General features: G+C 46.1%; 1 protein-coding gene across 1 annotated transcript in view; it reads left to right on the forward strand.

Annotated features, from left to right (window-relative positions):
• The first annotated feature begins 626 nt into the window (after window positions 1–626).
• The window catches only part of EEPD1 (endonuclease/exonuclease/phosphatase family domain containing 1), a 112,142-nt gene continuing 92,064 nt past the window's right edge, over window positions 627–20,704 (forward strand). The window contains exons 1-2 of the mRNA XM_049641695.1: window positions 627–711; window positions 1,177–2,244. Of these exons, the coding sequence (XP_049497652.1) occupies window positions 1,367–2,244 (878 nt within the window). The 5' untranslated portion in view covers window positions 627–711; window positions 1,177–1,366. The remainder of the gene's footprint in view (window positions 712–1,176; window positions 2,245–20,704) is intronic.

Consider the following 20,704-nt stretch of genomic DNA (forward strand, 5'->3'; position numbering starts at 1 on the left):
GGCCCCGCCCCTGCGCTCCCGCATTCCATCTCCACGCCCACGCGCTCGGGGCCCTCCCCCCGCGCAGCAGGGCCCCGCCTCTCAGATTTGCCGGCCCCGCACTCCACCCTCTCGCGTTCTGGCCCCGCCCCCGCGCTCCGTGGCCCCTCCCCCCGCACTCCAGGGCCCCGCCCCAACGCTCTCTGGTTCCGCTCTCCCGGGCTCTGGTCTGGCGCTCGGCCCCGCCTCCACGTTCCCTCTGGAGTCCCCGGAGGAGTTGCCGCGCTGGGGGAGGCGTGGCCGTGGTGCCGGCGGAGGCGCGGGCCGAGCCGCCAGGACTTTGGCTTTGACACGGACGGCGAACTGGAGCCGTGGCTTTGGTACTCGGCACCGACGCGGTCCTGGCGGATCCCGCGTCCGAGTCGGGCGCAGGACTTTTTGCTTCCATCAACGCAACTGCGGCGACGCCGCAAGTCCTGGTGCAGCCTCGGCGGCCGGATTTCACCGCCGCTGCCGCCTCCGCGCAGCGCTGCAGCTCTTGCTGGCTCTGGGAGAGCGACTCTAAGAGTTTCTCCCGCAGAAAGAGCCGGGACGCGCGGCTCGAGGCGGCCCAGCCGCTGACCCACACCTGCGCGGGTACCAGAACTGGAGGCAGGGGGCCCGCGCAGTCCCGGGTTGAGCTCAGGCTTCCGAGCCGCAGGTGGAAGGACGCCCCGGGGGAGCAGCGGAGAGGTGGGGCGCGGGGACTTGCGGCGGGGCTGGTGGGGGTCCGTAAACCCCTTCTTGGTGCCTATACTAGTGAGGACGGGATTCCCAAGTTGCAGGTGGTGCTGAATGTCCGGCGGCGGGGTGGGCGTGGGAGATACGCCCTCTCTGCTGCCCGAGCCCTGGTAGGGGCGACCTAAGGGGGGATGGTGGTGAGAGGTGAGTAGAGGCAGGGATCAGAGGTGTGGGCTGATGAGGATAGGTCTCTTTCCAAGAGAAGAAGCTCATAGCCTTGTTGGACCCGAATGTGATAAAAACCAGACCTCTTCAGAGGGAAATCCATACGGGCCAGCCTCGCTATGTGTTCAGGGGTTCACGGACAGCCATTAGCCTGAGACTCCTGGTTAAGAACTCCTGCTCTAGGTAGGGAATGCTAATGCAAACTGATTAACTGATCCAATCGATTTGTGTGTTTATTAATTTGTTTTCCAGGTGGCCAAGTGAAAGGTACTTTTGGACACCCTGGGCATGGAGATTTAGTGTTTGTCTTTGGTAACCGTTTCATTCCCTGCATCGTGCACCTTCCCTCCTTCTGTGCCTGTAAGGTTTGTTGGGCTTCCTCCCTAGCCAGAGAGTTCTTCTGCGGTGGTGAGGCCTCCCTGGGCCACTGACCCTGGCCGGCATGGGGAGCACCCTGGGCTGCCACCGCTCCATACCGCGGGACCCCTCGGATCTATCCCATAGCCGCAAGTTCAGCGCGGCCTGCAACTTCAGCAACATCCTGGTGAATCAGGAGCGGCTCAACATCAACACGGCCACAGAGGAGGAGCTGATGACCCTGCCTGGTGTGACGCGTGCGGTGGCACGCAGCATCGTGGAGTACCGCGAGTACATTGGTGGCTTCAAAAAGGTGGAGGACCTGGCGCTGGTCAGCGGCGTGGGTGCCACCAAACTGGAGCAGGTCAAGTTTGAGATCTGCGTGAGCAGCAAGGGCAGCTCCGCGCAGCACTCTCCCAGTTCCCTGCGGCGGGACCTGCTGGCCGAGCAGCAGCCTCACCACCTCGCCACCACTGTGCCCCTCACCCCACGGGTCAACATCAACACGGCCACCCCTGCTCAGCTCATGAGCATACGAGGCCTCACGGAGAAGATGGCTGTGAGCATCGTGGACTACCGCCGCGAGCATGGGCCCTTCCGCAGCGTTGAGGACCTGGTGAGGATGGGCGGTATCAACGCCGCCTTCCTCGACAGGATCCGGCACCAGGTGTTCGCGGAGCGGTCCAGGCCCCCCTCTACCCACACCAATGGGGGCCTGACCTTCATCGCCAAGCCTCACCCCAGCCCAACCTCGCTGAGCCTGCAGAGTGAGGACCTGGACCTCCCGCCAGGGGGGCCCACCCAGATTATCTCCACTCGTCCTTCCGTGGAGGCCTTTGGAGGCACAAGGGATGGGCGGCCGGTGCTGAGGCTGGCCACCTGGAACTTGCAGGGCTGCTCAGTGGAGAAGGCCAACAACCCCGGGGTGCGAGAAGTGGTGTGCATGACACTCCTGGAAAACAGGTGAGGACAGGAACCATGGAGGGGGTGGGGTGTGAAGACAGTTCTTGCGTGGCCTCATCTGTACATGCAAATGAGTGGACTTTTGGGGGGTAGGGAGAGGGCAAGATTATTTAATCAGTGTTCTTGAGGCCCCAGCCAACATTGTCACCTGCAGCTGAGCTCTCTCTCCTGCTCCAGAATTTTCTGAATACAGCTATCTGGGCTTGTGGCCCATGTCTTAAACCTGGCGTATCTGAGATCAATTCATAATTTTGGGGTAAGTGGAGATTGTGTTGGTGTTATTGTTCTGGAAAATGTTGTTGGACTTAGAGGACTTCATGGGGTTTACACCAGATCAGACACTCAGAACCTGGGAAGCGTTGCACAGTTTTGCATATGAGAAAGAGCTAGTTGGGATTTTTTTTAAAAATGAGACACAAAGTCACTTTTTTTCACCAAATATGCCTATTTGTGTGCACAAAATCAACTTAAAGGCCAGGTATTTGCAAACACATACACTCTATATATTCACCAAAATGCTGTGAATGAATCACTCCTCATTCTTTTTCCTTATTTAGCCTGAAGTTGGTGTTCAGGCCCACAACTGCAACCCCAAATGTATGTAACCTCTCCTGTCCCATAGCCAGGAAAGGTCAGGCTGACATGTGGTGACTATTGGCCAGATTTTCCCATTTTGAACCACAGGAGAAGAGACTTGTAGGATGGGCTCTTATCACAGCGTGTTTACATTATTCACAACACTGCTTTCTGTAGGAGCTTCCATTAACCCCCCGTAAAACAAAACAATATTATTGTAGCAGTAACTCCTGCTGTTAGTAAAACAGTGTGGTGTATAATGTAATCAGCTTGGGGAAGGAAAGAAATATTTTTAATGGTCTCTTCTTGGCCAGAAATCCTCTGGTCCTGGTCTTGAGGGATTACGCCCTGCCACCCACCAGACAGACATGTAGTGTGTCTGTGGCCACTAGCTACTTTCCTTTGCACTGGATTGTTGGTGAGCCTGACAGTTCAGTGGCAGCAGTTTAGTGACGCGAAGTGAGTTCTCAGCGGGCAATCACAGTGCATTGTGGCAGAGCATCAGGATAAATGAGTGAGGAGAAAACCAGGTCACACCATTTCCCTGGCACTGTCCCCGTGGCACACTCTGATCACAGGACTGAGGGATCACGCACCAGGTCGGAGAACTGGACCAGGAGAGCTCCCCAGCACTCTGCCTGCGCTGCTGTGTCCTCTGTTTTGCACTGTAACTCACTCCTTTTGCAAAATCATCTTGTTCACAGGTGAGAACTGGACTTGATGCTGGGTGATATTTATCAGGAATGGCTTGATAGTTGTTTCTCTTCATCCATAGCAACTTGGGTGCATGTATGGGAAAGGGGAAGGGAGGGTAAAGGACGGATGGCTGTTTAATTCTTATCCTCAGTTTTCTTAAGGCTCAATTTGGGGGGATGAATCAAGATCTGAAATTGCCCAGGGGGACTGACAGATCGGGCAGCTCTTGTCCATTTACTGTGACAGTGGTTTTTAAAGTGTGCTGTCTGGACCAGCATCAGCGTCAGCTACTGACTCAGAAACTCTGGGTTTCTGTGTGTTCACGCATCCTCCTGGTGGTTTCGATGCTCACTGAAGTTTGAGTCCCATTGTACTATGTGCTGGGTGATCAGCTGCCCCCTGGTTTAGTCTGTAAAGCACCACCTCCCCCTTACTGGCTTTTCTGACAAGGCCAGTGAATCCATGCAGAGCCTTCCAGGTATTATGTTTTCTTGGATTGTTCTGATCATCCCTATAGTTGTCCAGCGTACGATGTTCTTTCTGGCCAGAGTTAAAGGGCTTATTCCGCTTTTAGAACAGGTGAATGTGAAGGCTAGGAAATGGGAGAGAGAGCAGGGGACAGCTGGCTTCAGAGAGGGCTCTGCTCTGCAGTGTGGACCTGGGTCAGCCAGGGAAAGCGCTAGCAAGTCGAATCCAGCATGGGGTTAGGGTTTGTCCTAGAAGGATGATGGTTTGTTGAAGACATTTAATTGTTGTCCTCAAGTGAGAGTGCTAGAGCTTACCCAGACCTAGTAGGGTGTAGAAGTAGCCAGGGCGATGACCTAGGTCCTCGTCATATATCTCACATTTGGCCCCCTGTGTCGTCCTGTGTCTTGGTTTCTTTTGCATGTTCACAATGTGTTCAGAGCGTTCTCGGCACTCGTACCACCTTATTAGCATCTGGTAAACATATAGTAATAGGCTTAGGGCTTGATCCCCCGTAGAGCTGGAGTGGATCCATTTGCCTGTGTGGCTGTCCTAGGGTACCAAAAGATGGCTGGCTGTTCCAGAGTGGCCCACATGTCCTCAGAACAGCAGTGTACATTCTCCAAGGGCTGTGTGTTCATCCTGATTCACAGAAATCTCTCACCATCCAATTGATCCCTTCATTAGCAAGAGGAAATACATTTAGTGTGGGCAAGAATGGATGCAGGAGATTTTCTAGGTGATTCTTATTTTCACACGTGTGTGTGTGTGTGTGTGTGTGTATGTATATATATGTATATACACATATATACATACATATATATAACACAAGTATTCTGGCTATGTCTTCATAGTGTCTAATGCTTCCATATTCATTTCATTTCCCCATTAACCTTGGATGTAGGTAATGCTTGCTTTTAGCAATGATTCTCCCTCTCTGTGTGAGGAAACTAAAACCAAAGAAGTTAAATGACTTGCCTCCATCCCGTAGCTCATTAGTGACTTGGCTGGGACTAGGACCCAGACCTTCTGACTTCAGTCCCGTGCTCTTTGCAAGTGTGCTGTGTTTTGTAAGCAAGCCATGTTGATCCTACCTCTTGTTCAGGCATCCCACCCTCTGCCCAATCACGGGCACTTGCTGATTTGTTTGCTAGTCACATTTAAGAAAATAAGTCCATTGTAAGGGCATTTAAAAAACCCATGGCTCCTTTTAAAAAACCTTTTTTGGTGTAAAATTGGTGACATTCCTTAACCTTTCCAAGCCTCAGTTTTTCCATCTGTTAAATGTAGCTAATGAAAGAAAAAAAAAAAAAGAACCCTTGAAAAAACATAAGAAAAGAAAAAAATACTTCTTTTGCAAAGGGAATAACTAGCTGGCTCTTCATTTTCCTTTCTGTGGGTTTGCTTTAGCAGGTGTGTTTTCTTAGGCCAAAGGGTACCTGTGTGGGACCCTAAAGAGTTAGAGTCCCTTTTTGCCTTGAGATGCTACTGCTGGGTGGACAAGAATGTGTGAGTAATAAGAAACCGTGTTTTGCAGGAAACTGAGGTAGGACAGTCGAAAACTAGATAATCATCCAGTCACCAGTAGCCTTCAGGGACATCACCCTATGGCACAGAACAGATGGGTTTCATCAGATTCCTTTGCCAAATCTCAGTCTTGGGCAATGTTTTCCCTTGTTCAGTGTTTATGGAGCAAGGCAGAAAGAGGAATACTTCTGCTGAACATCCTTACAAAATCTGGTGGCAGTCCACATATGGAATGAAGATTAATTTTTAATTTTTGGTTTTTGCTGAGTAGTTGTCCTATTTTGAAAAGTCCCTTTGGTTTGTGAAAGTATAAGCCCTGGAGGCGCTGACTTTGGTAATCTCCAAAAAAAAAATTAATTAATAAATAAAGAGATTTAATATCCCACTGCACACTGGGGCACCTGGGTGGCTCATGTGTTTGAGTGTCTGACTTCAGCTCAGGTCATGATCTCACGGTCTGGGGGTTTGAGCCCCATGTCAGGCTCTGGGCTGACAGCTCAGAGCCTGGAGCCTGCTTTGGATTCTGAGTCTCCCTCTGTCTCTTTGCCCCTCCCCCACTTGTGCACACATGCATGCCCTCTCTCTGTCTCTCTCTCTCTCTCTCTGTCAAAAAAGAAATAAACATTAAGAAAATATCCCACTTGCACGTTCTCCCCATGGCCTCTATCAGAAAGGAACATGTCAAAGTCTTCGGCCTTATAATGGTCTTAGTCTGTTTTCTTGCTACATGTCTGTCTGCAGTATCCAAGCACAAGGTGAATTAGTGCCTGGCAACATGTACTGATTGTGAGAAACGGGATTTTAGTTGATCTGACTTGATTAGTGAGATCAATATAGACACAAGCCGTCTTGTCATTTGATTCATTCATTGAAAAATATGTATTGAGTAGCTGCTGTGTACATGCATATGCTAAATCCAGGAATCAGCCTGGCCTATTATTTAACACAGTTAAGTAAATGTGAATCAGCTTGTGCGGCTCAGCCTCAGAATAGTCTGAGAAACCCAGATTTTGGGGGGAAAGTGACTGACTGTGATTGATTTCTGGTTATGTTTTTCCTGTATGAATAATGGGCTGATCCTGGGAGATTGAAGGGTGGGGAGATGCAGTCGGACATAACGTCTGGGGCGAAATGCCCAGCAGTTCTCTTGCAGTAGAAATTAGGAGAACTGTTTTGACTATGGAAACCGAGGCTCAGAGAGATTAAATAGCGTCTGTGTGGCCTTCAGAAATGTTGATCGGAGTCAGGATTTGAAGCCAGGCGTTTGTCTGATTTTCGAGTGGGGAGTGTGAGTGTCTCTTCCCAAACACCATGTCCTTTCACTGACCCCTGGCACACCTGCTTTTTCCTCTCCGTCTTGGGTCTTAGGCTGGCCAGGCATCAGGGCTTCACCTAGACTCCTAGGACCATGTCAAACCTCCCGAGGCCTCTGCTCCCTTCCTGTTTTTGTTCCTCTGAAGGACAGGGCTTATGGCCAGAGGTAGAGCAATCCGGAGGGCATCAGGGCCTCTCCACCCGGCCCCTCAACTCTGAGTCTGTGACCTTGGCTCAACTCCAAGGTAGAGTTCCGGTTTTGTGAGCCAACGAGCTCTGGGTGGCTTCCAGAGGGAAAGGTGGTCAGTAACAAGACTGCTGTGTATTAATAAGAGAAGATAGTGTGAATGAAGGGAAATCCTGGTGTGTGCACCATGCAGACTTTATTTCACCAAAGGGGAAGATGTTAGTTTATCTTCCAAGAAAGATGGGCCCATTTGGGATCTGATTTTGGAGGCTTGATAGTATTGCTTCTCCCAAGGGATATTCATTCCTTTCTTATCTGTTCATTCGGCAGATATTTTTTGAGCTCTTACCAGGGTACTAGGTTCTGTGTCCGACTCCTAATAACAAGACACGGTCCCTGCTCTCATGGAGCTTCCATGTAAGGTGGGGAAATGGACAAGTCAATGCATAATAGATAATTACAGATAGTGGTAAATGCTGAGGAGGATGGTGGCCAGTTGAAGAGAAGCCTGCTGAGGTGGATGGGGGTCAAGGAAGCCCTCAGCTAAAGCTGATGGATGAGAAGGAGGCATAGGAAAAGTTGGGCGAAAGGGTACTCCCCTAGAGGGAGCAGCAAGTGCAAAGGCCCTGAGAATGCTTGCTCCAGACAGAAACCAGAGTTCTGGGAGCAGTGGGTGGCTGGGGGTGCAGGGGGAGGCAGGGCCAGATGGGTGGGGCCTCCAGGGCTCTTATTTTCCCAGGAGGAGGCCACAGAAGATTAGAAGCAGAGGTTGGTGACTTAACCTGTTACCAGCCTGTTCTAGCTGCTGGGGTTGGGGGAGGCACTTGGAGCAGGTCCTGGAAGGTGGGTAGTGGGTACAGATTGAGAAAGTTAGATTTCAGAAGAAAGGCTACAGAGGATAGTGAGTGGGAGAAGGGAGAGTGGGGTGGAGATGAGAGCATCCTTTAGTGGCAAAGACTGGAAAGCCTTGCGTGTATTCAAGGTGTTGTGGGGATTAACCATGTGGATCCCTAGAAAACAGGCTCAGAGGTGAGGAATCCCGGGCTAGCTCACACACCTCTATGTTGTGTTGACATGATGCAACTTGCCGGCCTCACCCCTCCCCTCTATTCTTGCCTCACTCTGGACAGGTACACAGTGCTCCTTCTGGACAAGGCGGGTCTCAGTCCATAGTGGATAGAGGAAGAGATCTTGTGGTCTGTCCTCTGTTCAGACCAGGTGTCTAATGGGGCCACTTTACTATCAATTATACATGTAACAAGGGCATATTTGGCGGGTTTTGGGTAGCTATTTGTATTAAGAGACATTTAAATGAGTTTAATTCAATATTGATTGAGCACCTACTCCTTGTCTCTTCCCCAGTTGGGTTGGGGACACAGGGAGAGCCTACCCTGTCATCAAGCCTACCCTCACAGTCTTACAAGGGGATGCATTCACTGGCACTTACCAGGGTGCCATGTGCTAGAAGGGAGGAGGTGAAACTTAATCACAGGGATCTGGTAGCTGTCTGCTGGGCTCTGGAGGTATGTGAAGTCCTCAGTAGAGAGGAAAGATGAGGGGATAGAACCAAGGCAGGTGGTTGGGAGGGAGGGTGGTTGAGAGGAGGGTGGGATCTGAGGTGTAAGAGCGTCATGGCCCTCAGGGTGAAAGTCAGCAGCCCCCCCCCCCCCAACAGTTCCTGACACTCAGGGGTCCAGGCTGGCTCACTGCCCAGGCTTGTAATCTGAAATATTCAGGCGGGGAACACAGCAGGTTTCCATGAACGGTGCCTCACAGCAGAGAATCGTATTGAGGTATGTGTTATTTGCAGCGTGTTATTTTTATCTCAAAATTCCCCTACTTTACAAAAAGATTTTATCTCAGAATTCCTTAATAACGGTCTCTGCCAATAACAAAATGATGCGTTTCATTCAAATTTGATGTGCTCATCACAGACACCCGGTCTGAGTGCAGGGATGAACAGTTGAGTGGAAATTTCACACCAGTGACTGCCAGCATCGAAACATCCCACAGATGCCACAAAGATGCCCTGCTCTGCTTTCAGGCACGTGGTCCTCAACAAATACTTAGGAGGCTCGGAAGCTCCCTGACTCTGTTGCCTGTGACTGTACATAGGTGTGGTCTGGACAACAGCTCTTATTGTAATATTTGGATTGACAGCTGTCAAACAGCCAGATAGGAACCCTGGGAAGGTATGCTCAGAGTAAACATTTCATTTTAAAGACAAGGCTTGAATTCTTCCACCAAACTCCTGGGTAGAGAAACCCTGGGCTTTCTTTACTGAGCACAGATCCCTGCCTGTGTTGCTTTGTCATTTGTTTCCAGCAGCCCTGTTTCCTGGGAATTCTATTTTGGCTCAGCCATTACCTGATTAACCTGTTAAGTTGGGCCTTCAATGGTTTTATCTAGAGGCCACCATAAACTCCTGAAACACAGTGGTTCAGCCAGGAGAATATTGTTGCCGCATTGAAGGCTGTGTGCATTTTGAGTGTGGTTTTATCACGTTCCAGGGATCTGAATCCTGTTTGCTCACCCAGAAGTCAGTGAGTGAAATCTGTACTTTATCTTTCTCAGCCTGTGCTAAAAAAACACAGTGCCTTCTCAAAAAAAAATTTTTATGTTTATTTATTTTTGAGAGAGAGAGCGAGTGAGCGCGGGGAGGAGCAGAGAGATAGGGACACACGGAATCCGAAGCAGGCTTCAAGCTCTGAGCTCCAATGCAGGGCTCGAACTCGTGCACTGCAAGATCGTGACCTGAGTCGAAGTGGGACACTTAACTGACTGAGCCACCCAGGCACCCTCACGATGTCTTTTAAAGCAGGAGATCTCATCGGATGGATTGTTGTGGGTTGTTTTGTTTTGTTTTGTTTTTGGACTGTTGTTTTTAAAAATACTGATCCAATACTCTGTTAAAAAAATATAACTTCAGAATATATTTTCACTGAGCAAATCTAGTCTGACTTAAAATTTTTTGCAGTATTCTTTTAATTAAGTGGCGAAAAAGTAAGCATTTTAGTGACCTCGAAGTATCATGAGTGGCATTAGGCCGTGGACTCTTCTGCCAGTAGACTCAGGGCGCTGACCTTCTGTGCTTGGGAGGCAGCCTCTGCAATGTCAGGTCACTGTGTCACGTTACCGGTCAGTTCTTTGCAAAGTGGTTCCCCGTTGTTTTTAATTTGAAGACTCGTTGTTTTTTGTTTTTAAAAAACAGCAAAATACTGCATGTCTCTCCCATCACCCAGTGATGACTGTACTTAGTGTCCACGTGGTAGTGGTCATTGTACCAAGAACAGAAACAATGATAACTAACGCTGACGACTCCTGGGACTGAGGTCACAAATGGGTATCATCACTAGCCCTCTTGTACAGATAGAGAGAGGTGATTCAGAGAAGCTGAGTGATTTTTTCCAAGATCATACAGCTTTTAAGTGGTAGAGCTTGGATTATAACCCAAGAAATTAGACTCTAAAGTTTAATGATAAAAACGAGGCTGAGTTCACTAATGCTTTTCCATGTACCTGTATTTCATTCATTGCCCTAGCCTGCCTGCCTGTATCCTAGACTAGACGTTCTCCTTCACCAACTTGGTTTGAATTCCCTAGGTCATGATCTTTCATAAATATGCTGATCTATAATGATACCTGTGTGTGTCTCTTATATTTGTTTCTTCAGAGTGGAGCAAGTGCAAAGCAATCTGAGTGCAGGAAACTGTATTTTTATGACTTTTCAGTCTTTAACAGTTGTCTTGCCCACACCTATTATGACAACAGTTTCTTTAAACGACTTGCTCTTATGCAAGCTTCCCAAGCGTTTGTCTTAGTTTTCTTAGAAACCACTTCTCTTTCTGCTTACACCCCTGTGTCATCAGTTGATGTCACATTTTAGAAGACCACAGTAACACATACAGCTGACATAAACAAATCTGGGGACGGATACAGCTGACCCTGGGTAAACACATGATGCACAGTTGATCTAGCCAGGAGTACTCCATGTGCCATGGGCATCCGTCCCTTGGCATGTTTTCCAAAGGGACTAAGGATAGTCTGGTGGGTCCCCTCGAGTAGAAGTTGGTTAGGAGAATACCTGTGCTGTTTTAAAAAATACTGGTATCTGGGCACCTGGGCCCAAGGTATATTATTTATGTAGCCTAGAGACAATACTTGCACTGTATGTATATTGCAGATCTCTGGCAGTGACTACAGGTTGTTACTGACTCACTATTCTTTTCTCTAGAAGATGGACTCAAAAATTGTTACTAGTTATAAAGTCAAGGGCTCATCATCCCCAAACTCCCACACCCCCCAAAACTCTCTTGCAACTTTTAGAAATAAAAGAGGTGAAGAAGTAATGAGCTTCTTTTTTTTTTTGACTTAAGACCTGTACTAGTCAGCATTTTCTTCTGTGACATAGATGGGCTACTTATGAAATTCATGAATAACAGCAAGCTGGGAGGGATTTAAGCAAATGGACTGGCTAGATAAAGTATCTTATAAAGTAAAAAAAAAAAAAAAAAGTACCTTATAAAGTTAAATACATGTCCATACATGTGAACCTGTGTAAGAGACCGTTGTCTTGCTGTACCCACGTGCTGACCTCAGTTAAATGCCAGGCAAGACTGTTTGGGGTTGACTTGTAATCTTCAATTATGTTACTATTAATGCTTCCGACATTTCTAATAAAAATGCAAGTAGTTGTTAGGTATCGTTAGAACTTCAACTTAGAAGTTGCTTCTGTCTTTTAAACTCTTGACTAAATTTAATTGAAGAGCTTCTGAGATTGTGAGATGGTTGTTCAAAATGTAAGCCATTCTCAACCGTTTATCAAATCTTTGAAAATCAGGCATTTCTTGTCACTGATCTACCAAAACAAGGTATAGAAATAAACTAGGTGATGGGAACTCCCCTCTACTTGCTAGATGGGGTACTGCCCGATTCACAGATAGATAGATCTTCAGGAAAAAAAGAGAAATAAATTGGATGGAGAGTGAGAGGTGATGACAAGATCACCCATAACCCCCGATTTCAAATGCAATGTTTGCATTCATCAAAGCAGCTGCAGTGTTTTTATTGATTGGTTGAATAGGTAAAGGTTATCCATTTAAATGTATACATTTCTTCTAAATCACGATGATCTCTTCCAATCCTGAGACTGTTTCCACAGAGAGGGAAAGTGATCACCATTTCTGCCAAATGTGCCCTTCAATTCCGAGAAGAAAAAGTGGTTGTTCCTATGGGTAAGAAAAAGTGGTTGTTCCTATGTGTATTGGTTTGCGAGGGCTGTCCTAACAAACTACCACAGACTGGGTGGCCTAAACAACTGAAATTTACTTTCTCCCTATTCGGGAGGTTGTAAGTCCAAAATCAAGGTGTTGGCAGGTTTTTACTTACCCCCTGAGGTCTTTCTCTTTGGTTTGTAGATGACACCATCTTCTGACTGTGTCTCAAAGGGTCATCCCTCCGTACCTGTGTGTGTCCAAATTTCCTCTTCTTATAAGGATGCCAGCCATATTGGATTGGGGCCGTGCTAATGGGCCTCTTTTATCTTAATTACTTCTTTAAAGACCCTGCTTCTAAATACAGTCACATTCTGAGGTGCTGGGTGTTAGCATTTCAGCGTATGACTTGTGGAGACACAATTCAGCCTATTATAACACAATGATGTAAGATATATTGCCCAGGGATTCCTTCTTGGCTATTTGTGAGGAACCCGCACCTCTGGGTTTTTCCTGGAGAGATGATGATTCAAGGTAGTTGTTTAACCATTTAAATGCTAGAGATCATTGTATTAGAGTTTCCCGATGACAGTCTGCTCAATTAGAGAGATGGCTTTCTTGCCAGCCACAATCAGCATGGATCAGCTCCTATGGGCTGTGATCTTTCTCTCTTTGCAACTTGCCAATGCTTGGTTTTCTCCTGAAACGTAGCAGTGACCTGAAACCCTTTACCCACCCTACCGAGGCAGCAGCTCCACTTTGCCGAGTTCCTTGTTTGCCCTTGGCCCGTGAGTTTACCCCTTAGAATGTAGCGCCCTTTAGAATTGTTGAGGAAAGGTGAGATTCAGAGGGACCACCGTGAAGCCAACTCAAGTTCAGCTCTCCTTGGCTTGTGTTGTTAAGCGCTGCAGCTGTGGACTCCCCTGGCTCATGTTTCCCTCCAAAGTGGCCATTCTGTTGTAGTTGCCCGTGTGATGCCATCTGCACGCCTGGACTATATGAGCAGCCTGCTTTCAGCACAGTAACAATCAGGAATTTGTGGAAAGAAGAGACCACCCCTGACATTTATTGACTTATTTACTTTGCCCCAAGTGTGATTGCTAAGCCTTTTACCTTCACACCATCCCAGTGAGGTAGGTAGAGTGTCCCCATCTTACATATAAGGAAACGTATCTTAAGGAATTTAAGTAAACTTGCTTAAGGTCAAATGGAGCAGAAATTCAAAGCCAGGAAGAATTGCTCAGAGCCCAACGTCTTTCATATTCACAGGCAGAGAGTCCATAAACTTGGAGATTTCCTAGACTTTTTATATCTAGAAAGCATGAAGAGACAAGTTGAATCGGAGGGTACTCCCCGGAGTGGGTCCCAGCTGGTATTGAGGAAATCATCCCATTCTGTCATCTGGTGAAGTCAGGAATGTGGGACTTTGGCGTGCTGGATTTTTTTTTTAAATGAGATGTAATTTACATGCCATACAATTTAGCCTCCTGAAGTGTACAATTCAGTGGCTTTTTGGTATATTCACAAAGTTGTTCAACCCTTACCACTATACTAGAACATTTTCATCACCCCCGAAGAAAACTCCATATTAGTGATGCATTAGCAGTCACTCCCCTCCCTCCCTCAGCCCCTGGTAACCAGCCAGCTACTTTCCGTATCTTTGGATTTCCTATTCTGGATAGGTTATATAAATGGGATTATATAATATGTGGCCTTTTGTGTCTGGCTTCTTTTACTTATTAGCATGTTTCAAGGTTCATCCATGTTGTAGCATGTATATTTCTTTTTTTTAATGGCCGAATAATATTCTATTATGCGGATACACCACATTTTCTTTATCCAGTTGTAACTGATGGACAGTGGGTTGTTTCTGCTTTTTGGCCATTATGAATAACGCTGTGAATATTCATGTGCAAGTTTTCATGTGGGCCTGTGTTTTAATTTCCCTTGGGTACATATGTAGGAGGGGAGCTGCTGAGTCATGCGGTAATTCTATGTCTAACATTTTGAGGAACCGCTGGACTCTTTTCCAGAATGGCTGTACCATTTTATATTCCCCTCAGCAATATATGAGGTCTCCTATTTTGCCACATCCTCTCCAGTACTTGTTATTCTCTTTTTGGTCATAGCCATCATGGTGGGCATGAAGTAGTGTATCATTAGGGGTTTGAGTTGTATTTCCCTAATGACTAATGATGTTGAGCATCTTCTTGTGTGTTTATTGCCATTTGTAGATCTTCTTGGAGAAATGTCTGTGCAGATCTGGGTGGGATGTTTTCACACCTGTTTCCAAGCTGATAAAATACAAGATATTTTTATACTGACTCTCTTTTTATTTCGTATTCCCCCCTCTTCTTTGCCCCTTAATCATGGGGTCATTATACTGGAACCTAAACTAGAATAATTCCTCTGTAATAGGAAAAAGTGCTTGCCATCCTACAGGAATAAATATCTCTCGCCCTATTCCTGCCCCCCCCACCCACCCCCATCCTCCTGCTCAATCTGGGAAGGAACCTGGAGAATTTCACTTTGTGCTTCATTATTCTGGCTGGAGCAGTCTGTCTACACTGGACTTTTAATACTGTCCTTGGGAAGTACTTGGTGTCCTCTGATTTTTATATTTAAGGTATGTGTTTTGGATGAAACTTTAGCTCTTTTTATCTAAAGCCAAATACAGTACGCCAGGATTTGCAATGAGAGATGAGCTTTGGATAGTTCATAACAATATCTGCAAATCACATTCCTGAGTCAGGAAAGAACCTTGAAGGAGCACTGTCCATGGGAGTCTGCCTAAGTCATCACAGACAAATGAAATTTTATATATAATATTTCTATAATTCCTTATTCTTTTGAACCTGGCTGTGGAGATTTCAGTCATGCTCTTCAGTTTATGGGACTCTGTCACCAGTCAATGCTAGGCCCCACTGCCATTTTGTTTTATTTGTCAAATGTCTTCTTCATCCCCTTCCCCATTCATCCCCTTCCATAGATCTCCAGTATGAAGTGTTAAATATATAGCCTGAGACGTAGATTTTAAAAATGGAGTGTTTTTAATCTGAAGAAACCTTGTATTTTTATGGTTGCCAGCTAGTCCTTTGCTCCTGACTACTGCTTAGTCATTGGCCATGCGTGAGGGCGGGGACCACATATACTTATCCATCTCCAGACGGGGACAAACCAGTCTGCCTTGGGCTCCCTGCCACCAGCGAGGCCAGCATGTCCTTCACATACTTTTCAACCATTTGGATTTCCTCTTTGGGGAACAACTTTCCTCAACTTTTGCTCATTTCATAAATTTTACAATTTCCTTAAAATTTTTATTGTTATTATTATTATTATTTTTAGCTGTTTGGAAGTGTTTGTGCACGTTCTAGATGCCAGTCCGCAGAGATTGCAAAGCTCTTCACCCGGTCCATCACCCCCTGTCAACTTTGTCTTTGGTAGCCTTCAAGCAACAGAAACTCTTTATTTTGATATGGTTGAACCTGTAGCTTCCCTTTTGGCTGCTGTTTCACAAACCCATCTCACCCCGAGTTCAGGTCTACATTTTCCTCTCCGCCTCAGTTCATAGTTTTCTTTTGCATCTAAGTTTTTAATCTATCTGGAGACCATCTCTGTGTAGGCATAAGGTGGAGAATCCACTCTTAACTCTTTCCAGTTTTCCTAATCCCATCTGCAAACAAGTTATCCTTTCCCCACTGATTTGGGATGCCGCCATTAGCATCACATTTAATGACCCATTTGTGTGCTCCTATGTTGTGCCCACACTGATACTGTGGCATCTGGTCGGGTGAGTCCCCTCTGTTCTCCTACTAAAAAGTTTCCCTAACCATGTAAATTTTAGAATCAGTTTGCATCTCAAACATCCTGTTGGGGATTTGGGAATTTTGATTGGGATTGCACTGACTTTATAAATGAAGTTTGAGAAAATCTGACGTCAGTGCGACGTTAAGTCCCCCTTTCTGTGAACATCTGTATTTCATTTATTTAAATCTTCTTTTGGAACGTTTCATGGATCTTAACATATTTCTCCATGGAGGTCCTATGCATTCTTTGTTAGGTCAGATCGTAGATACTTTGATTCCCTGTTTTTAAAATCCCCAGAGAATGAAGTTCTACAGTTTTGTTCTGTTATTCATTCTAGTGTTTAACTGTCCTTGTTACCACAATGCTCTTCCTCCACTTGCTGTACATCCTTAATTTGTCGTTTAGGCCTATTTTGCTGACTCTTTCCTGGTAGAAGTAAAAACCAGCCAGTCAGAAGCTCTGTGACATTTGGAAGTCTCGGTTTAATCGCCTTTCACCTTATCCTCTCACCCTAAATAATGTTACTTCATTTTGCCTTTCTCTGTGATTCATATTTTTCAAGGATAAATCAATTCTCTGACTATACTCTAGACTTAAGATTGTCCTCTTTTTTTTTAAGTTTATTTATGTTTTAAGGTAATCTCTACACCCAGCTTGGGTCCTGAACCCACAACCCTGAGGTCAAGAGAGTGGCAGGCTCTTCCGAATGAGCCAGCCAGGCGCTCTAGAGTGCCCTTCCTGTATGAGTAGATCTACAAATATGAGTGGACTCGGTGGGAGAGCCAAAACACGTTCCACTGGCTTAAACCAAAAGAAAAAAAAAGTAGTGACCCTAAATTATAAATGTTTAAGTTTAAAATTAACGGATTAATGTTATTTGTGCAGAACAACTCTAGCCGCGAGTCGCATTTGGTCAAATTTGAGATCAAAGACCCTAGAATTATTTTTAATAGTTCAAACATCATTTATGGAGTCTCATTTTTATAAATCTTATTTGCTTCTCACGTGTCCGTGGATTCCTGTGTGTCTGACCACAGACATATGTCTGTACATGCCTCCACCCACAGAGTGTCTGGGTATGTGTGAGTTATAAATATACCCATCGTTTTAAATAGATCTTTATCTTTAGTGTTAATTGCTTCTTTCTTCTTCCACTTTCTCAGTAAGTCAGGTTGGGAGGACCTGTATGCGGTTGGCTGTGCACTGCCTTCTAACTAATTACTTGTAAGTTCTCCCCTGTAGTTGGTTTCAGCCAAGCCCAATAGTACCTGGTGTCTCATTTTACCTAAAAGAACCCAGGTGAAAATGAGAAATTTCTTTTTCTATCAGGTTTCCAAATGGCCTGGTGGCTGCTAAAGTCAATGTCAGGTGCCATGACCTAGGTCATTTGCATAGTTCAAGGCCAAACTGTAGTTTGTGTTTGGTGTCCAAGTAGGCGCCTTTAATTTTGATGTGAAACATTTAAAACATGCAAAAAAATTATATAAATGGTACTTAAGCCTTTCCCCCCTCTTGTCAATGCATTTTACTTCCTTGAGAACCCAGAGCCCTTTTATCCCACGGTCATTCTTTTAGATCTGTTCCACCCCACCCCATTGGTGCTTGGAATATTACCTTCCTTCTAAGGACTTGGAAATGCAGATGCTCACTTTCCCAGCATCCTTTGCAGCTAGGGCCTAGCTGCTCTGCAGGCTCTGCAGGTGGATGTGTCCATCCTAATCTTTGAGTTGGGAGCCTGTGGCACTGACAGCTCAGGGACGCGAAGAGCTCGCTCTGGCCGTGGGGACAGTTTACACAGGATCGTGTCTCTGGGACATCAGAGGGTGTGGCTGCTGGCAGTTAGTGATGTGAAAGGGTGGTGCTGTTGGCTGCACAGGCTGCAACTTCGGGTTTGGAATCATGGCAGAGGGCTTCTCACACCCCGGTTCTGGGGCATGTTTGCCTCTCATTCCTGATTGCCCCTTCTGAGCTTCTTGATATGTTGTCAATGAAGTACTTTTCTGCTTAAATCAGTCACTGTTGGTGTCTGTTGCTTGCAATCAAGAATCTTGACTGATACACTCTGATATATAGGCCCTCACAGTGGTTTTAAAACTCTTTGTAACCAACAAAACCTTTTCTTAAATGAAGTCACACACATGGGGAAGCCAATGAAAGGAGAGCTTCTCTGGGTGAAGGGCCTGGGAGGGGCCTCCACTGTACAAATCACTGTTGAAATCCATGGCCCTGGATATTAACTGTCCCTGGATCAGTCACTGCCTCTTTGCCCACATTACCCAAGCCCTGTTTTCTCTGCCAGGCAGCCTCTGGATGAGCCGAGGGTGGCATTTGCTACCGGTTGTTCATTGTTTTATGTGTCCAGGCCCCTTCATGTGCCGTCCATTTCCTCTAAGACTCTGGCCTTCTCTCTGATGGCTTTCACCAGGTGAATGGTTACAAACCTGGCCCACATCCAGACCCTATGCAAGTGTGGATACCTGGATCAAAGGAAATTTGTTACACGTCTCTCTTAGAATCTTCTTCGAAACACACACCCATTTTTAAGATAAAAAACTTAATAGTCAACTACTCAGTGAATTTTGCCCTCACATGTAATAAAGGATGTGCCTTAGAAAGACGTCTCTCAGCCTTGGCAATTTTGACTTAAAATTTTTTTTCATTTTGAGGTTATGATAGATTCACATTCTGACATTTTGAACTAGATAATTCTTGGTTGTGGGGACTGGCCTGTGCATTGTGGGATATTTAGTGACATCCCTGGCCTCTACCCACTAGATGCCAGGAGCACCCTCCTTCTGCAGGTGTGACAACCAAAAATGTCTGCAAACATTCATTGCCAAATGAATGTCCCCTGGGAGGCAAAATTGTCCCCTCTGGAGCCATTTGTAAAGAAGGCACAGAGAACAATGTAACTACTGTGGGGACAAGGGCTCAGCCTGGCTGATTTTCCTTGGCTTTGGTAGAAGTGCTGGACCCTGGGGCATGGGCTGGAAAGGGAAGGAGGGAAGCCAGAGGGGCTGACAAGAAGACCACTTTGTTCCAGTGAGGTTGAAGAAGGGGTGTGGGTGACTTCTCACAGCCGGAGAACTGGGGAACGGGGCAGAGGCTGGGGCATGTACAGTTTCCACCATGGAGCATGTGGTGTGGATGGAGCCGGTGGGATTTGCGTGCACTAGAAAGCCAGGATGAGGAGGTGAGGCCTGGTAACCCTTCTGCACCCCCGACCCATGCTGGGACTGCTGAGTAAAGAAGGAACTTGGGAGCCACAAACTGACCTACCTGCCTGGTGATGGGGGTGAACCTGGGATGTGGGAAGGGCAGGAATGCTGAGCAAAGGCCCCTCCCTAAAAAGGACAAAGCAAGGCCTTCCCAAGGGAGATGGATGCACCTGCTGGGCTGCAAATCACTGCAGGAGTGGCCTGGAGAGAATCCCTTCCCTCACACAGTCTGGGGCAGAGCAGAAACCTGGAAGGGAAGAAGAGGTAGATCTAATTATCTCTGGGCCCCATTTTACAATAGAAAAATTGGGTCTCATGGGAGCTTAGGGACTTCAACAAGTTCTCTTATGCAATGGCTATTTGAATAAAATTATTTCTGTCCTCCAGTGCTGAGAAACATCACTATTACAGTTGTGGATGCATAGGGAAAATATTAGCAGGGTTTCAGATACTCAAGCGTTAGTGTTCATACTTCTATGGGGGATGTTATCATTTTCACTTATTAATGACCCTCCCTTAAAATAAACACAAAAGCCCAGTTGAAATAAAGTATTGTTTTTTGTTTGTGCAGAGAAACCTCTCAAATTAAGAAGATAATCGTATTTGACTCTAGATCATGCTAATTTGATATGTGCTTGGCTGTATTATAAATACAATCCTAAATAAATTGCTAATGCCAAAAAGCAGACTAAATCATTTTCAGTAAGGAAGAAGATGTGGGAGGGAAATAGCATATGGTATAAAGTTGTACAACCTAAAAATAAAGCTACTTGGTTCTCCTCAAGACACCTTGAGTGTCTTCTGTGGAAAGAAAAATAATGAATCGAAAAATGATAAAGCATATTTTGACTTATATTGTTAATGCTTAAATTTTTAGGGAGAGAAAGTGGATCAATGTTTGGGGCTGGTATGATGGCAAATGGGCACAAGAAAGCTTTCGGGGAGGATTGACGTGCTCTAAAACTGGGTTGTGATGATTGCGTGACTGTAAATTTCCTAAAAATCGTTGAATTGTACATTTGCAATGGGAGGATTTTATGGCATGTAAATTGTACCTCACTAAAGTGATCAAAGAGTTATCGCTCTGTGCTTTAGGTAATATCTTATTTGACTTCTCAGCAGTTTTTCTGTGTCTGTATTTCATCGGCCTTTTTAACAAGTATCTCACTTAAGGTAAATCTTAAACCCTCTATCCCTCATCCTTTTCTCCTGGAAAATGGGGGGGATAGTGCACCTCCTCGGAGGTTGTTGGGACATGTAACTGAATTAGTGAGTATAAAGCACGTGCAGCATCCTCTCTTCCTGGTGTTATCATCACCACCATCATTATCATCATCGGTATTCAAGGCACTTGTCATTTCCTTCTCTGTCTTGGCCCAGGCCTGCCTCTGAGCCTCCCGCACCTTCCCTTCCACATGCTGCAATTAGGCTGCAGCTTCTAAAAGGACAACTTGATCT

This window comes from Panthera uncia, chromosome A2 (assembly GCF_023721935.1).
Source record: "Panthera uncia isolate 11264 chromosome A2, Puncia_PCG_1.0, whole genome shotgun sequence".
Lineage (NCBI taxonomy): Eukaryota > Metazoa > Chordata > Mammalia > Carnivora > Felidae > Panthera > Panthera uncia.